The sequence below is a fragment of the Lycium ferocissimum genome, chromosome 9, assembly GCF_029784015.1.
Source record: "Lycium ferocissimum isolate CSIRO_LF1 chromosome 9, AGI_CSIRO_Lferr_CH_V1, whole genome shotgun sequence".
Classification (NCBI taxonomy): Eukaryota; Viridiplantae; Streptophyta; class Magnoliopsida; order Solanales; family Solanaceae; genus Lycium; species Lycium ferocissimum.
The window spans coordinates 23,168,127-23,180,830 of NC_081350.1; the positions used below are offsets into that span (position 1 = coordinate 23,168,127).

General features: G+C 36.9%; 1 protein-coding gene across 1 annotated transcript; it reads right to left on the minus strand.

Moving 5' to 3' along the window:
* Positions 1–6,367: 6,367 nt before the first annotated feature.
* LOC132029933 (NAC domain-containing protein 92-like) lies at positions 6,368–11,877 on the minus strand. Its single transcript, XM_059419348.1, has 3 exons — positions 11,326–11,877; positions 10,067–10,338; positions 6,368–7,289 (listed from the first exon to the last, which is right to left on the minus strand). Exons 1-3 carry the CDS (start codon positions 11,486–11,488, stop codon positions 6,714–6,716), a joined length of 1,011 nt encoding a protein of 336 aa, XP_059275331.1. The 5' UTR covers positions 11,489–11,877; the 3' UTR covers positions 6,368–6,713.
* Between the last annotated feature and the right edge of the window lie 827 nt (positions 11,878–12,704).

The following is a 12,704-nucleotide window of genomic DNA, read 5'->3' on the forward strand; positions in this document are numbered from 1 at the left end:
TACGACGTGGAGTAGTTGGTGGAACAAGAAAAACACTCTTCCTTGCCAAACATGTTCTAGCCGAGAAAGGGAGAAGATGAATGAAAGGTATGATTCAATTCTCTTTTGCATGTTTTGTGGATGTTTGGACGTGTTATAATGCATGGAAATGAATAAAAATCATGAAAATATGGATGTTGAAGTTGAGCTACAAATGTTGATGTTGGCCGTGTATATGTATCATATGTCAGGAGTGATGAATCAATTCTAATTGGCATGTTGGTTGTTGTGGTGTGTTGAAATAAATGGAAATCATGAAACCTCGAATGTTGATGTTTGGGTGTGGTGTTGCGTGTGTAGCCGTGGGGGGGCTGTTTTGGAGGAGTAGGATGAACAAATTTTATGTTGTATTTTGGTAGTTGTTTGTTGCGGATTATGTAGTGAAAATGGAAGTTTAATGACTTATGTTGAAGTTGTAATTGTTTGCGGGCTGAATTGAGAATTAATGTGATCTTGTTATAGTTTCTTGAATTTGTAAGCATAATGTTACAAAGCATGGGATTGTTGTTATAGTTGATGAATTTGAAAGAGAAAAGTGTGTTGTTGTTGTTCTAGTTAAGTTGGAAGGTATCGGGTGCATTGTGTATTGCACGGGCTGATTTGAAATATTGTGCGACTTGCTTAGAATGCATTATGAATTGACTATGGATGTTGTTATGATGATTATTGGTTTGGTTGTTGTTGATATTAACCGAGTTGAATTCTCGGGGTTGGTGAATATATAGGGGAGGTGCTGCCGAAATTTCCATAGAAGAAGTGATGACTTGGAATTGAGTCCTTTAATGCTTATGGCTAATGTTCAAGCGTCCAATGACATCTTTTGTAGATCGCGAGAAGCCGAGATGCAAGCGTGGATTAGAGAGAGGGCGGCCAAGGTATGTAAAGCTCACCTTTCTTTTCATGTCTTAGCACTATTAGGCTATGACCCGAGCCTTGGGGTTATTCCACTCTTAAAATCCGAGCTCAAAACGTACTCTGTTTGATCCTAAAAGCACACTCCTTATTGCCTTCAAGCTAAGATCCTTAGGTTTCCAAAGGATTGGATTTTAAGAAAGACCTTTAGAGAACTTTGACTACAAAAGAGTCCCGAACTTCAAACGTCCGTAACTTTTGCATACGAGCTCGGAACGCCCCAAAACATAATAGGTAAATTCATAGGACATAACATTCCCCTAACTCTCGTAGTCGGGCTCGGATGGGGTCGGTACCCGTTCGTGGGGCCCGCGGCCCTTCTATGCTCACCTTTGATCATTTCTTGAAAAACTTAATACTATTTTCACTTCGACTTCCGCATATGGATTCCTTACTTGCATAATGAGTTATAATTATGATTTAGTGAATATGACTACTCACTTATCTGTTAAGTTTGAAATAAGAAACTGCATATATATGATTCCGACGCGTAACTCTAATGGCTAAATTATATTTGATATGTTCCGAATAATATTCGAAAGAAATCTGATTTGGGTTATTGCTTGGATTCTGGAACGATAATATGTTCTGAATGTTCTGTTAAGCCTGTTTTTATGCTTGGAGATGTGTATAGATCACCCGATTCTCGTCGCGCATATGTTTGTTACTTCTTCGCCGAGTCCCCGGCCGGTACTTATCGTGCGCACAATGCGAAGTATGATGAGCTTCCGAAGTATGATGTGTCCGGCCCGCCGAGCCCCTTTGGCCGGGAACCGAGGATAATGGTGTTATGATGTGTCCCGACGCCGCGCCCTTTGGCCGGTACCGTGGTTATATGATTGATGTGTGACGGGGGACGGGGAGATCCGAAAACTTTCGAAGTATGATGTGCCGCGGCGCCTGGGGGCGGGCGGGCGACCACGTTCGTCCACCGGTCCCATTATAGACCGCATAGGATATATGATATGATATTCGTTTCGATCCGATGATACAATGACTCGAACATGTGGAAGTCCGACATTACGGCGAGTCCGTTTCCGATAACGAGACGATCTTGTTTGTTTTCGGAGCGGTGGTGGGGCAAACCCGGTGGCGAGGCAAAATTCCGCCCTGGTTTAGGCCAATCCCACATCGGCTAATGTCAGTTATGATAATCTGATCTATCTCCTATATATATGTAAAACAGGAATGTTTTTCAAAAAGAAAGAAGAACAAGCCAAGCCTTTCGACATTCTGGTTATTAATTCTACTTTCTGTACCTCGCTTATGATTTTTCGACCTAATATGATTGTGATATGTTTTGCATACTGACATATATATACAGGATAAGTCGTGTGCAAGTTATGACCCTTTGATTCCTATACTTGATTTCGTAGTGTTTCATTCCGATTATGACTTTGTTAATGGATTTTCCGCTTTTACATACTCGCACATCTTCCGTACCGACCCCTTTCTTCGGGGCGCGTTTCATGCGCGCGTGTACACCTGTGTGAGCTAAAGATATTGCGAGTAAGACGTTCCGGCCGGGATTGGCGAGCCCTTGCTCCGGTCGCCGAGTCGAGTTCGTCCGTGTTATGGTATCCGAGTCATGTTAGAGACTTTGACAGTCGGTGTATAAGATGTCCGTGTGAGCGGCTCCATAAGCCGTAGTATTGTTATATGTAGATTTACCGATTTTGTACGATTACAAGTTTGTTTAATTTGAAAAAGATGTAAAGTATGTTTGTTCTTTGGAAAATCTTCTTTATGCATTTATGATTTGGTCGAGGGCCCAATGTGAGTACGAGTATTACGATAGTCCGAGGGTTCGCTCGCCCCCAAGTAGAGGTCGGGTGCCCATCACACCCCGTCGGAAATTGGGGGTGTGACAAAGACGTTCCCGCATTATTATATTATATATGGATCGGGCCGTACGTTCCCGCATTATTATATTATATATGGATCGGCCGTACGTTCCTCGCATTATCGTAATTTTTATGGATCGGGCCGTACGTTCCCGCACTCGGTTAATGTCGCCTCATATGATGTGTTTGATTTACGTATGTATGAGACGTAAATGTTTTTCAAAAGAAAGCGGAGCATTTTGGCATTCCGATTATCCTATTTGTCTTTGAACCCCTTATGTATGATTTGTATGTCGGATGTAAGTACTTTGGTATTCGGTTATTATGCTCACGTACGGACACCTTACTTCGGTTATGACTTCGTTTACATACTTCTGCGCATACTCGTACATATTCCGTACCGACCCCCTTTCTTCGGGTCGCGTTTCATGCCACGCAGGTACCCACAGATGAGTAGGTGATGTTAGCAGAAGATGTTCCAGCTGGATTGGTGAGCTCCATTTTCTCCGAAGTGCTGCCGAGTCTAAGTGCTTTTGTATGGTATCTGAGACGTTGGTAGAAGACTTTGCAGACAGTGTCGTGTGTATGATATGTCAGTGTTGTAAGTGGCTATGTAAGCCGATGTATTATTATGCATTATGCTACGAACTTCATATGTTTACGCATTTCATACGATGCTAGTTTTATTTGATTTGACAAAGATGAAAGGCATGTTTGTTTTCGAAAAAAAAATTTCATTGTGTACTTGTGATATGATTTGAGGGCCCAAAGATGTTCATGAGTATTGTGAGAGTCAGCGGGTTCGCTCGGCCTTAGGTAAGGGTCGGGTGCCCATCACGCCCTATCGGATTAAGGGTGTGACATTTAGATAAGCTAAGTCAAACGGGCTCAATTATTTTTTTAGGCTTATTTTAAGCACAAAATGACTTTAAGTCGGTTGTAGCCAAACACTCGAAAAAAATAAAACAAATTTAACAACTTATAAGCCAATCCAAATGGGCTCTAGGTCTAATCTGAATAAGCTGAAATAATTTGAAACTAATACTAAAAAAAATTCAATATCGTCTACTCATGGTTTTCTTGTCGCATCAGTCCCTTCCTAGTAATGTCCATAGATCATATGGCAAATATATATATATATATATATATATATATATCCCTGAAAAAGTCGAGACTTTCTAGTATTACAAGTGGTTGGCTCTTAGGCTATTCCCCGCTCAAAATTACCGTGGACAATTTATGCTCGTCATTGTTAACTTCGTAACATGCTACCTCATGGGTTTTAAATATGAACCATCACCCTTATACTATAGCTTCATGGTCAAAGAGTCCAAATAAACTTACTCTATAGGGTATATAACATACGTGTGCTACCATATCGAAATTTGTCTTTCAAATGGTACTAATACATGATAAACACACCATGCACTATTGGCAAGTCTTAGGTCTCGAATTTCCTTCTTCCCGCTTACACATTTGATACGTTCAGAATTCGATGGAAAAAGAATGTTACTTACTGCTCTAAGCTTTATGGCACGAATTAGAATAATTCCTGATGGCTCCATCTGAAAAAAACACATCGATAATGATTAGATTTATATCTTTCTCATCCATTGAGACGTGGCGTATTCGGTAGAATGGGAAACAACACACGAGTCCGAGTGATTTCGAGAACATAGCTCTATTGCACGATCTGAGTTGAAAGAAGTGAGACAATCTTAAATGTCTTGGCGGTCAATCGTTTTATATGTGTGAGCGCCACACACATATAAAAGTGACCCCACTGGACACGGTTTCATAAACTCCCTAAGACACTTGAACCTAGGGCTCTGATACCAAGCTTTGTCACGCTCCGAACCATGGCCTTTTTTGTCGAGCGGAAATTGGTCTGGTTACAGCTAGCCCTTCAATTTTCTTCTATATTCATTAAATATTTGCGCACTTTATTCTTCTTAGAGGACATTACACCGTAAGTCTTCAAGTAGCCTTATAATCATCAGATATGGAACCTGCTGGACGGGTTAATTCACTCGCCGGAAAAATGTTTCCTACCAAATATATCTCCATTCTCAAGATTAGAATTTCAGACATCTGATTGAGCAAATTAATTCCTGTTTGCCAGGGATAGACATATTTTTTCAGTATATGTTTTTTTTCTATTACTTTGTTTTTTTAATTTCTTATTCGTCCTGTCAGAAAGTATCTCTATAGCCATTTTGCCACCATTTTTCTTTTGGTTTTTTTATACCGCAAGTGTGTGGTATATATACAAATTCTGAGAAGGATTTTTTCTCTTGTTCATGTTTGGCTGGTCAACATAATGGTATTACAACCGCAGAATATTAATAGGCCAAAGTCATAGATAGACCCTCAAACTTGTCCATATTTTTCACTTGGACCCCTCAACTGAGCAGCGTACCATCTGAACCCTCCAAGACAACGTTTACTGTGCCATTTAAACACAAAATAAATATGCAAGAACACACAAATGGTGCGTGTAATTCACACGCAAAAATAACAAATAAGATAGAGCCACGTGGATTTTAGCTTTAAAAAAAATAAAATAAAAGGATTTTACAAAAAAAAAAAAAAAAAAAAAGTAAAAACAAAAAGTCATCTTCTTCAGCGCCCCCCCCCCCCCGACCGACCCCTCTCCTCTTCTTCAAACCCCACCACCCCTCTCCTCTTCTTCAAACCCCGACCGCAAAATTTTCTAAAAAATAAAATGAGAACAAACCTGTAAAAATCAATGGATTTGATCTTAGAAGTGGATGCTTTAAGGTTTTTCTCCGAAATGGCCATCCTAAATGACTAAATGTCATCGGAAACTAATTACATTGCAAGTATTCTGAATTTCTTGACTCAAAAAAAAAAAATTATCACTATGAATTACTAATTTTTTATCTCCATAATTTGTGAACTTTTAGCTGGCAGATGTTAAGTAATTCATTTAGATACCAAATTATAATTATAAACTACTAATAGAAAACAAAGAAACAAAAAAAACGTGGCATTAGGAACCAATTTGGAGAAAAAATCGGTAGATAATTAATAATAATAATAATAATAATAATCGTTAGATCTGCTGAATCTAACCAAATTGACTAAAATAAGTAAAGAGGTGTGTTTGGATGAAGGGTTTTTTTTTGTGTGTTTATTTCAAAGGACTATTGATTTTTTTGGTCCATTAATGGAGAAATCATGGACATTTTCTGTTGGAGAAGGTGAAGGGGAGAGAGAGAAAAAGTATAATATTCTCAAGCCTTTTTCTGTTGACACTTGTCAACTGGGATCCACATTAATAGCATTTGAAATGCTTCTCACGCTCCTTAAAAAGTGGGCAACACGCACAAATGACATGTGTCTATATGACACAAGAACGTTGTCTTGGAGGTTCGGATACATTTGCTCGGTTGAGGGTCCAAATGAAAAATATGGACAAGTTTGAGGGTCTATCTATGACTTTGGCCATATTAATATCATTCACATCTAATAAGCCCCAAAAATGCTTGTTCTAGCCTTCATTGACCTTTTACGCTACTCTCTTGAAAGCAATTTTATTTGCTGGCAGAGCTCTTATTGATATTAAGATGACGTATTTGGAAGGAAGCGGAAGGAGGACCCTTCCATGTTTCCATCTTTTCCAAGAAAACTACGAACAAGCAAGAAATTAAGCCACAAAATTAAAGGGACATTCATTCAAACTTTAGTCTCTAGCGACACAAAGAAAAATGAAAAACCGTTCCATAATAGATCTATCACTATCGCCAAACTACAAATTATTTTATACAGAACTTGTCAAAAATAATTGCACTGTTTCCCTGGAGGATGTGACACGGGGTGCTATAGCTTAATTCTTTTGGAGGATTTGAACCACATATATAGTCTAAAAGTCCTTATTATGGAGTATTATATAGATCAATAAGTAGGCCAATAATTCTCTAAATCAGCGCAATTCTCCATAGCCATGAATCTATTCATGGCATTTCCACTATTCATATCTGCACCATAACCAGCCTGATCATTTGTCATCAGCACATGAGAAGAAGAACTCATATCTTGTTGGTTCATAACTTGTGGCTGTGGCACTGGCATTGGCTGAGAACCAGTGGCACCACCACCTAGATTTAAATTCAAGCCTGAAATAGTAAAACAATTACCTCCTCCTCCACCACCACTACTTCCAGCTAAATTATAGTTCATTTGCGATTGTAGAATTGGCTGCAAGTTCATCATGTTAGATGAAGACGACGAACCGCCAGCTCGAAAAACCCTATTGAATTCTTGAATCTCTGGATGGTTCATCATGTAACCACCTGATCTTCCCATGGCTAATTGAAAGCCATTATGTTCAGCTTGCATCATTTGTGAGGGGTTGATCTCTAGTGTACTGTAGGGGTTCACATGAACTGTTGTTCTTGAAGAGTTGTTAGAAGGGTATTTTTTCCCTCCCGTACTCTTCTGGAATACGCGGCAAACCACCCATTCATCTTGCTGAAATATATTGGAGTACAATTATGGAAGTGTATATATATATTCTAGAAGCTATATGTAGAACAAGTTATTATTAGCTAAGTCAAAGATTGAGAAAATCAAGCATATATAGTACGTTTGACCAAGCTTTCAAAATCTACTACACTTATTTTGAAAAGTGTTTTTCGTTAGAAGTATTTTTCGAAAAAGTATTTTTGGAGATTAGTAGTTTCGAGCCGTGGAAATAGCCTCTTATAGAAATGCAAGGTAAGACTGCATACAATAAACCCTTGTAGTCCGGCCCTTCCCCGGACCCCGCGCATAGCGGGAGCTTAGTGCACCGGGCTTCCCTTTTTTTTTTTTTTAGTAGTTTATATCTGGATAATCAATTTAAAAAACACTTTTATCAATATTAGAGCAGTTCTTTGTGCTTGACCAATATTTTAAAAGCACTTTTGAGGAACAACTAGACTTTTAAGCTTATGAAAAGTAGTTTCTGCTACTGCTTAAAAGCACTTATTTTTTCTCTAATAGTTTGGCTAAACACTTCAACGGTATAAAATAAATTTAAAAAAAGAAGTACTTTTGACTTTCCAAAAACTTGGCGGCTAAACAGGGTAACTCATACTATGAATTAGTTTGGAAAAGAGAAGAAAATGTATTTAATATGGAAGTTTAAAAATAGCACGTAATTGAGATATTTATTCACAACGCAAGAAATATTAACGTTTTCCAGAGCTAACCGTACCACTGCAGGGAGCAAGGATCTTTTTTTTTCTACAACTACCTCCTTTAGTTTCCTCTTCCGTCCACACAAATTGGTTTAGGTTAATTTGTGTATTATTTCCTACTTGTTAGCTAGAAATTAAATTGAAAACAATAATCTTGACCAAAGGAACACCATATTATATTGTTGTTAATCATGCATGTAGGGCGTGTAACATAAACACATGGGGATGATGACAAGTACATGTTTATCCGAATTCTGAAAGAAAATTTTGAAAATTATAGATCTCTTCTTTCTCCATACTTCAAATTTGATCTGGACAATACGATTATTTTGTTTAGAAACTTAACTAATTCTATACACAATCAGAGTCACACTCAATGATGAAGGTAAGATTTTCTACGTGAGGGTTCAATATCATCTACTCCCTCCGTCCATTTTTACATGTCCTGTATATTAAAAATAGATATCTACTTTTACTTGTCCAGTTTGAAAAACCAAGATATAATTTACTATTTCATATCTATTTTATCCTTATTATTAATTATTAAGCTGAAAGCTTCAAGAAATTATTAGTGGCTGCAGCTTCAAGGAATTATTAGTGGTACGCACAACTTTTAAAGTATGTTTGATTGATTTTAATGATCATTAGATGACTTATTAATACTTAGAGGTGATATAGTAAAATTGTCATTCTATTTAGGGAAAAGGGTCAAATTTACCCTCCAAGTATGGTTTATAGTTTAAATTTGCCCTCCGTCAAAGTTTGGTATCAAATTTGCCCTCCCCGTTAGGATACGTGATAAATTTGCCCTTATATGGATGGAAGTCTGACTTGGACTCCACAACACAAAAAAATTAGCTACGTCGGATCCACATAGCTCCACGTAGACTCCCAAACCCAATTCTCTTTTAAACCAGTTTCCCAATTCCAATTCTCTTAACCCGTCTAGACTATTGCTAACACTAAGGCACCATGTAGTAACGTGAAAAGCCGGAGTTTTAATAGCATCGAGGTACACACGTAATGCATGTGATAAAATAGGAGGCATGTGAGAAAAATTTCTGCAGCAGCAACAAATGTTTAATACGACCAAGGATTCGTTGTTCTCTCCAGATAAATATTCTGACCAACAAAGCTTTCTTGAGCATGACATCTATCTTAGGTGAACTTCGACGAAGCTAACTTAACTCATTGTTGTCGCCTCCTTGTCAGAACCTCTCAAAAACTATTCAAGAGAACTGAAAATGGATTTAAGTTGAAGAGAACTGAAAATGGATTTTCAAAGTTGAACTGCACAAATTATTTTGTTGTCTTGTTATCACTTTTTCAGGATCGTAGCTTTTCTGATCTTACTTTCGTTATACGTTTAGGAATGTATCCTAAGAAAAAATGTTTTCCTCTGTTTAGAAATGCTCTGAAGAGTTCATGAAGAAACCTTCACTAGGACAAAACAAATGCTGCAGGGGCATTTTCAAAGGAGAAGTGGGTTAAGAGAATTGGGATTGGGAGTCTACGTGGAGCCTATGTGGATCCGACGTGGCTAATTCATGAAGAAACCTTCACTAGGACAAAACAAATGTTGCAGGGGCATTTTCAAAAGAGAAGTGGGTTAAGAGAATTGGGTTTGGGAGTCTACGTGAGCCTATATGGATCCGACGTGGCTAATGTTTTTGTGTTGTGGAGTCCAAGTCAGACTTCCATCCATATAAGGGCAAATTTATCAAGTATCCTAACGGGGAGAGCAAATTTGATCTCAAACTTTGACGGAGAGGGAAAATTTGATCTCGAACTTTGACGGAGAGGGCAAATTTAATCCCAAACTTTGACTGAGGACAAATTTAAACTATAAATCATACTTGGAGGGTAAATTTGACCCTTTTTCCTTCTATTTATGACTCCTTAAGGGTGTGCCAATTGCCAAGTAAATACATGACAAGTAAAAATGGACGGAGGGGTATTATATATATTTATGCTATCAACAAAAATCTTTCTTTCTTAAATTTCGTGCCTAGTTAAAACGCCACATAAATTGAAGCGGAGCAATACTGGAAGCGAAGTTATACGTACCTTGTGTGTTCTATAGGAGGATTTGGAGTGAATCCTGTATTCATGCATTACCCAATTTGTTTTCTCTCCTCTGGGAGCTCTTCCTTTATAAAATACCAATGTTTTCTTCATACCAACCAATTCAGAAGTTGAGCTGTTGAAGATCTCCTTATCTTTGCCAGTTGTTTTCCAATATCCAGTATTTGTTGCTCTATTTGTTCTCACTCCTGTTGGGTACTTCCTATCACGTAGGCTGAAGAAGTACCACTCTTTCTCTCCCATTTTCGCCTTCCCTGGTATACACATAAATTCCATAAAGTCAATTTGTAAAGCTAATTATGACGTTTAGATTTTAGAATAGAAATTTTAGATTTTTGTTGGGGAAATTTTCAAGTTATCTAAATTAATACTAGTACAAGAAATGACTCTTTTCTTTTTTAACTTCCGTATTGAAAAAGGAAAGAAAAATCTTTTGTAGCGAGGCTTGCAGAAATGGAAGATGCACTATAGAGTATTATTGGGCGTCTTTATGTATTTATATTTCGGAAAAGCTTGGCTATTATTTACACAATCATGTTAATATAAATGTAATGATAGGTAGAATATTATATGTAACAAATATTGATGGGTAACTTGAAATAGATGGTAAGTTAACATGTATATCGTTGTACTAGGGTAATTAAATATTTTTAAAACTATAAGTAAATATAACTTAAATCCTATCCCAAAACGTAAGATCTTGCTTCAAGGGGTTTAAGAAATTAAGGAAAAAGAATAGCAAACGGGTATTGTACGTCTTTTGTTTAATCACATGGCGTTCGAAACCTCATAACTGATTAGCTTGACTAATCTAGGTTCACGTTGCGTCAGACCCATTTAAGGGGTTCTCTATCAAAAACTTTGTCTATTTCCAGAGCTCAAACTCGAAATTTCTGAATTTCAGTGGAGGAATTAATTCATTCTAGCATATCTCCGGGTGACAGAGGGTATTGTTCATTGAAAAAACTTGAGCTTGCTCTTGCGCAAGTTTATTATTTTTGAAAAATATTACTACTAAGCATGATAAAAATGGTGCTGGATCTGGATGAAGTATGAACGAAGCCAAGTTTGCTTGCTCAATTATCTGAAGAGAAAAAAAACTTAATTATAATATAAAAAACATCTCAAAAACCTAGCTATTGCTTTCTTGATTTATACAACCATATCCATATGGATTACTATTTAACTTCAATATGAATGTAAATGATGTAGTAAGAAGTTTTGAGGATCATTACAAGTACCTGGAAGATCCCAGGGCTCAGATTTGTTAAGATCGACATCTCCAATAGCCCTTGCAGTAAAATTAGTAGAATCAGAAATCTTGTTCACAAGATAATATGTTATAAGCTCTTCATCACTTGGATGAAAACGAAACCCTGGTGGTAGATCAATATTCTCTTCCATTTGATCTTTTTTTCACCTCCTCCTTAACCAGAAACACTTCAAGAAATTTGACTAGTTCAAAGAAAACCCTAGACCTTGAAACTTGTAAATTAAACAAGAAAAAAAACTTCTCTTTTGCCCCACTTATTTCCTTTAGTCAAACGATGACATGAAAGATGAATTTAGAAAGTGTATGAAAATTGAAAACCTAAAGCTTTCTCCAGAAGAGGAAGAAAAAGATTTTTATCCATGGGCATGTAAATGAAACCTGGCTAGCTGGCTAATTTTGTTGTTGGCTTAGTGTTGCAAGAAACCTTTTTGTTGCTTGCATGTAGAGAATATATTAGGAGGTATCTTTGGATAACTTGTTGCTAAACATTTGCTAGAAGTATAAGCTTGAGGATTCTTGAAATGTAGAGGAAGAGTTTTCTTCTTGTTGAATTTAAAGAAGATATAACTAATGTGTTTAAGAAGCTCTCACCTACCATGGGTCTTAAGGTACACGATGCCTCAACACGTGCTTCAACTTCTTAATTGAGAAGTTAATCAAAGAAGGTACATGATTTTGAAAGAGTTTAAGTCAGATACATTGTTAGTGCAAAGATTTTTTTACACTATCATCAGGTTACATGTACGCCTCATCAAAATATGATATTTGTAATCTTAAAAATAAGACGTGCATGTTACCTGCTTCAATGCAACAAGCAAATGTAACATGATAGTGTAATTTTTTTTAGACATGATGGTGTAATTTTTTTTTAATACTAAATGTATATAACTTAAACTCATTCTGAAACTATAATTACATCTTTGCTAGTTTGCCTGCTGAAAATTCTAACAAATAGAGGATTTAAAAAAAAATGCAATTACGCCACACTTGGGGATTTGAATCTGCGACCTAAGACAGTTTTTTATCCAGGTTTGCCGATATATATACTAAAAACTCTTTTATATATGTTAGGGAAGAAATAGGAACTTTATATATATATATACCAAAGAGATTTAATTCAACCCCTTCGAAACATGTAATTTCACCCTTTGGCCTGTGGCTAATATATATGGTACCAGTTAGCATTCTAAATGATTAATCGTTGCAATATTTGCTCGAGTATATATATTTTGCATATGTATATTCTTCTCGGTATACAAGTTGTGTGTCTCACAATTTGCACAACTTGTGTTCTTTTTAGCAAAACAAAGAGTAAGCACTTAGCTTAAGTTTTATTTATTTTTTGTA

Excerpts from the sequence above, each read along its gene's own strand:
- LOC132029933 (XM_059419348.1), bottom strand. The coding sequence starts at position 11,488 with ATGGAAGAGAATATTGATCTACCACCAGGGTTTCGTTTTCATCCAAGT. Across the intron at positions 10,339-11,325 it reads TGAGCCCTGGGATCTTCCAG|GGAAGGCGAAAATGGGAGAG; the intron begins GTACTTGTAATG and ends TGTGTATACCAG. Across the intron at positions 7,290-10,066 it reads CCTCCTATAGAACACACAAG|CAAGATGAATGGGTGGTTTG; the intron begins GTACGTATAACT and ends AATATATTTCAG.